This window comes from Drosophila miranda (genome assembly GCF_003369915.1).
Source record: "Drosophila miranda strain MSH22 chromosome Y unlocalized genomic scaffold, D.miranda_PacBio2.1 Contig_Y39_pilon, whole genome shotgun sequence".
Taxonomy (NCBI): Eukaryota; Metazoa; Arthropoda; class Insecta; order Diptera; family Drosophilidae; genus Drosophila; species Drosophila miranda.
The window spans coordinates 1-5,730 of record NW_022881624.1 but is presented as its reverse complement, the minus strand read 5'-3'; the positions used below and the strand labels follow the sequence as shown (position 1 = coordinate 5,730).

The 5,730-nt window shown below is 40.8% G+C and overlaps 1 protein-coding gene across 1 annotated transcript; it reads right to left on the bottom strand.

The window, feature by feature from the left end:
• Positions 1-903: 903 nt before the first annotated feature.
• LOC117194317 lies at positions 904-1,365 on the bottom strand. Its single transcript, XM_033398888.1, has 2 exons — positions 1,214-1,365; positions 904-1,163 (listed from the first exon to the last, which is right to left on the bottom strand). The coding sequence occupies exons 1-2, from the start codon at positions 1,338-1,340 to the stop codon at positions 919-921; spliced, it is 372 nt and encodes a 123-aa protein (XP_033254779.1). The 5' UTR covers positions 1,341-1,365; the 3' UTR covers positions 904-918.
• Positions 1,366-5,730: the final 4,365 nt, after the last annotated feature.

The window sequence follows — 5,730 nt, the reverse complement described above, 5'->3', positions numbered from 1 at the left end:
TACAAGATGTGTGTATGTATGTATATAGATATGCAAGAATATTCTACTTTAAAAGGAATGCGTACTTATGTATGTATATGTAAATAAATATGTGCCGGGCGTATGAAATCGTGTATTAGGTTATGGACAATATAATTAGTTAAGAAAGGGGCGACGTAGTGACCCGTGTTGGTTTATATATGTGTGTAATTATAAAACCAAAAAACTGTGCAGAATATGTATGTGCATATGTACATACATACATATGTACGTTTGTCAGCCGCGAAACTCAGCTGGTAGCTGGGAGAGGAAGGCAGATGAGTTACCGACAGATATGCATACATATGTACATATGTGTATGAATGTAAGCGCTGGATCGGAGGCGGATAAAATTGGTCCCGCTGCAGGTGAATTCTTTTTATTTCACTGTGGCACAACTGATTGCACAGACAACGGAACTATAAGCACGACCGTTGTATTGGGTATGTAGATGTGGGTATATACGAGCACTCGAAGAAGCGGAGAGCGCCCGGAATTGCCAAGAATATGGCACCGTCGATAGAACGGTGAAAGGAAAGACGCGGCACGTATATACATATATGTATATATGTCCAGCCGAATGGGACCAGGTGAGGAACCACTGGAGATTGGCAGATGGGGAATCCGTACTTATCTTGGAGGTTGGGAATTGTCCGCCGGTGCTTGCTGGTGTGGACTTCTCCTTTTGTTTAGGCGAAGATCCGGCTCGAAGGACCAATGTTTGTAGGGGGGCGGACGAAGCTCAAAACTCCAACGACGATATGGATGATGAAGTGAAACCTCCTGTAGCCGTCGCAAGAAAAGAAAATGCCGTGTTGCTTTGTGGTAAATGTGTAGTATTTATTTCGGGGGTCGAGCGGTAGATCGTGCGTTTGAATCGGGGGTTGAAACGTCCCTAAACTAGGCCTTACGATCTATGCTCCATGATGGCTTGAGCGCCGGGTGGAGCGTGGGTCGTAAAATCTCCCGAGCGCCCCTCCGAGCGCGCGAGAGCGAGTTGGGACCGGAGCGCACGAAGTTGGCACAGTGCGCGGCACTTATGTATCTGCTGCTGGCCTGAACAGAAAGTTTATAGCCGCCAGAAACATTATCTTCTATCTTGGCGGCGTCCGGGTCCTCCTCGTCATCATCTTCGCCGTAAAGATCTGTGAACAGGAATTGTAATTCTGCCAAATACTCTACGGTTCTCACATACCGGGCTCTTCATAGCCCTTGGACACTGAGCGGCCTTGTTTGTTGCCGCCATTCCACTTGTCGCCGCCGAAATCTACGTGTACTACATTAACGCGATAGCGGCGGTTCTGGCTCATGCCACTAACCATACAGTATATAGATGTGCCAGTTCATACAACGAAAGCGTCACACACTGGCTAGCGCGTTCCGTACACCAGAGTGACGTCATCATGAGAGAGAGAGCGCAGAGAGAACATCTTTGCATGTGTTAGTACACACGCAATATGTTTCGACAAAAAATATGTGATTGTATTTCAGATTTTTTGAACTCTCTCAGGTCTGGTTCTGTTTTGCCACCAGCATGTTTTAGTGTATGGGTGCACATGCATTCTCACGTACTTTGCGTGTGTGTGCTTAGTATTGCCCGCCGCTAGAACTGAAATTTGAGTTTGGTTCTTGTTTTGGGTCTTTTGATGGACTGACCTACCGCCACAAAAAAAAATGAAGAACGGGCAGGGGGTGGGGGTATGGTACACTAGGGCGCGGGAAATAAAATAAAAGCTGTTATTTGTTTGATTTATACCACAAAATATAAAATATTACAATAATATAATTGCACATTTATTTCCTTATTTTAAACAGGTTGATTATAAATTATAACGAGGGGGAACGTTGTGAGTTGCTGCGGAGACCGCAACTCTACATTTATACCCGATACTTAGTCAGTGTGGCTCTCCTCCGGCAGACGCCGCTAATATTAAACGACACGACAATTAGTGCGTGCGAGAGAGACAGAAAATCAGTCTGAGCGTGTCGCCAGTCGCTGCGTAGCCACTGCAAATTGATTTGTTGCTTTTGGCTATAAAATAGATTCGATCTGATCAAGATTCAGCAATCTGATAGATATGGTCATTATCTATGATTCTGCGTTTTTAGTTTTCTCGAATGTGCAATATTGTGGATGCAACAGATTTTCGTCCTTTGTGGGGGCGGAAAAGTGTGGGGCGAAATTCTGAGATATACGTTTTATAGTGAGATCTAACAGAAGTGCGGATACCAAATTTGGTTACTCTAGCCTTAATAGTCTCTGAGATTTGTGGATGCCCCAGATTTTCGTCCTTTGCGGGGGCGGAAGGGGTGTGACGAAATTTGGACACGCAACGGTCAAGGTCCGATATCACAGGAGTGTGGATACCAAATTTGGTTGCTCTGGCTCTAATAGGTTCTGAGATCCTTGAACTCATATTTTGCAATTGGCAAAGCCGACCATGAAACCTGTGTGTTAGAGAGAGACAGAGCGAGAAAGAATGAAATTGTTTTCTTGATTCTGGCTATAATAACTATACGATCTGGTTGAGATTTTACACTCTAGAACATATAGTCATCCTCTACGATTCTGCGTTTTTGGTTTTATCGTATATTTCAAAATGTGGATGCCACAGATTTTCGTCCTTTGTGGGGGCGGAAGTGGGCGGGGCGAAGTTCTGAAATATTTTTGTAGCAGTGACATATCACAGAAGTCTGGATCCAAAACATCGTTGCTCTAGCTCTTATAGTCTTTGAGCACTAGGCGCTGAAGGGGACGGACAGACGGACAGACGGACGGACGGACGGACGGACAGACGACAGACAGACATGGCTCAATCGACTCGGCTATTGATGCTGATCAAGAATATATATACTTTATGGGGTCGGAAACGATTCCTTCTGGATGTTACACACATCCACTTTTACCACAAATCTAATATACCCCAATACTCAGTTTGAGTATCGGGTATAAAAATTATGTACACGCCGTCGGTTCTCGACATTTTTGTTTATTATAACAAAAACAAATGATGTATCTAAATATACAATATAAGAAAAAATATATATACATATGTATACTAAAATAAATATGCATAAATATATATATTTCCTTCTATAAATAGAGGATATACCTTAAGCATGCTCATATGTATATGTAACTACATATATATACGTAAATACATACATACTATGTACTTAAAGTCGCCGCTCAAATTGGCTCCCGATTGAAGATCGGTACCCAGGCAACACCACGAGGAGGCCATTATATATTAAATGGGGTAAAAAAATTAAACCGTTCTTTGAGTCGACTTGATATGACTTAATTTCAAGACTTTTAAGTAATTAAGTCACATCCATGCATAAATTTTACAAAATGAAACAAAAAATCCTACTGCCGCAAAAATATTGAGCTTCTTCTCGTATGATTTTGCATTTTGATTCCCTATTATCCTATCTGTTAACCATTTTACAATTTTTTCTAATCAAAATCAATACAAACTGATTGAGCAGATGATTTCGGTGTACAAAGCAAGGATCGGAAAATTTAAACCAGTCTGCATATTTATCTATTTTTATACCCGATACTCAAAATGAGTATTGGGTAATATTAGATTTGTGGTAAAAGTGGATGTGTGTAACGTCCAGAAGGAATCGTTTCCGACCCCATAAAGTATATATAATCTTGAATCAGCATCAATAGCCGAGTCGATTGAGCCATGTCTGTCTGTCCGTCTGTCCGTCCGTCCGTCTGTCCGTCCCTTCAGCGCCTAGTGCTCAAAGACTATAAAGAGCGAGAGCAACGATGTTTTTGGATCCAGACTTCTGTGATATGTCACTGCTACAAGAATATTTCAAAACTTTGCCCCGCCCACTTCCGCCCCCACAAAGGGCGAAAATCTGTGGCATCCACAATTTCGACGATACGAGAAAACTAAAAACGCAGAATCGTAGAAGATGACTATATCTTGTAGGGTGCAAAATCTGAACCAGATCGTATAATTATTATAGCCAGAATCAAGAAAACAATTTAATTTTTTCTCGCCCTGTCTCTCTCTAACACACACGTAGCATAGCCGGCTTTGCTTAGAGTAAAACATTAGCGCCTAGATCTCAGAGACTATAAAAGCTAGAGCAACCAAATTTGGTATCCACACTCCTAATATATCGGACCGAGACGAGTTTGTTTCAAAATTTCGCCACACCCCCTTCCATCCCCGCAAGGGACGAAAATCTGGGGATATTCACAAATCTCAGAGACTATTAAGGCTAGTGTAACCAAATTTGGTATCCGCACTCCTGTTAGATCTCACTATAAAACGGTTTATCTCAAAAATTTCGCCCCACCCCCTTTCGCCCCCACAAAGGACGAAAATCTGTTGCATCCACAATATTGAGGATACGAGAAAACTAAAAACGCAGAATCATAGATAATGATCATATATATGAGATTGCTGAATCTGGATCAGATCAGACCATTTTTATAGCCAATAGGAACAAATCAATTTGCAGTGGCCACGCAGCGCCCGACGTCACGCTCAGACTGATTTTCTGTCTCTCTCGCACGCACTCTTTGTCGTGTCGTTTAATATTAGCGGCATCTGCCGGAGGAGAGCCATACTGACTTAGTATCGGGTATAACTGTAGAGTTGCGGTGTCCGCAGCAACTCACAACGTTCCCCCTCGTTTTTAAATTGAATCTGTGAGAACTTTGTCTCGAAATGCCGATTAAATATATCAAAATAAATTTAAACTAATCTAAAAAAATCTTCTGAAGTAGCTTTAAGTTTTAAACTACTGCTGACATAGCCAAAATTTTTATTGAGTATTAAATACTCGGAAGAACATCGGACCTCATCGGACGATTTTAAAAGTTCAGAGCATTTATTTGCAGTCATACTTTTTTTCAGCAGCTTATGCAATAAATACCCGGCATAATATCTTAATGCATTCTCATTAAATGCGGCTTGGATACTTAAATCTGTTGCTTCTATCGAAAGTTCTAAACTCGTTAGTGGAAATCAAGATATCGTCATCAAAAAGTTTTAGACTCTGATGCCGACTCAACTTGACACATTATCTTTTAAAATGTTAATTAACATCGTATCTTCATCGGGCGAACAGTTCCCAGATACTGTAAGTGGAATTTAGAATTTTCATAGAAAGCATTTTACTAATAATTACATTAAATTCATACATAGTTGGATTATTGTTGGTAACACCGCGAGATCTGATTAAATAAAATACATTTTCTAATGGGTCTTGGTTTAATTTGGATGTAGCAATATAAAAAACTTCAGCACTTTCACTCCAAACATTTTGGGCCAATGAAAGTATGTAGTTGATTGTTCAAATCATACCCTTTATGCAGTAGACTTCCTGTGGATATTTAAATTCGTCAAAATATTTTCGCATATCCGACAGGGTCTCATTGACAAGAGTTTTGTCTTGCAGTGCACTCCTAAATGGGTTTTTATCGTAGAGGACAAGACTATTTAGACAGTCGAATAATCTATTAATTTTTTCAATAAATGTAGCCGTCGCTTCTGCATTTTCTTTGCACTTTAAGAAGCCTCCAGAACTAATCATTGTTCGAAGAGCAGCGGCCACACTATGTCTAAACACTTGAGTGGCATATTTGACCTTCATTATACCCGATACTCAAAATGAGTATTGGGGTATATTAGATTTGTGGTAAAAGTGGATGTGTGTAACGTCCAGAAGAAATCGTTT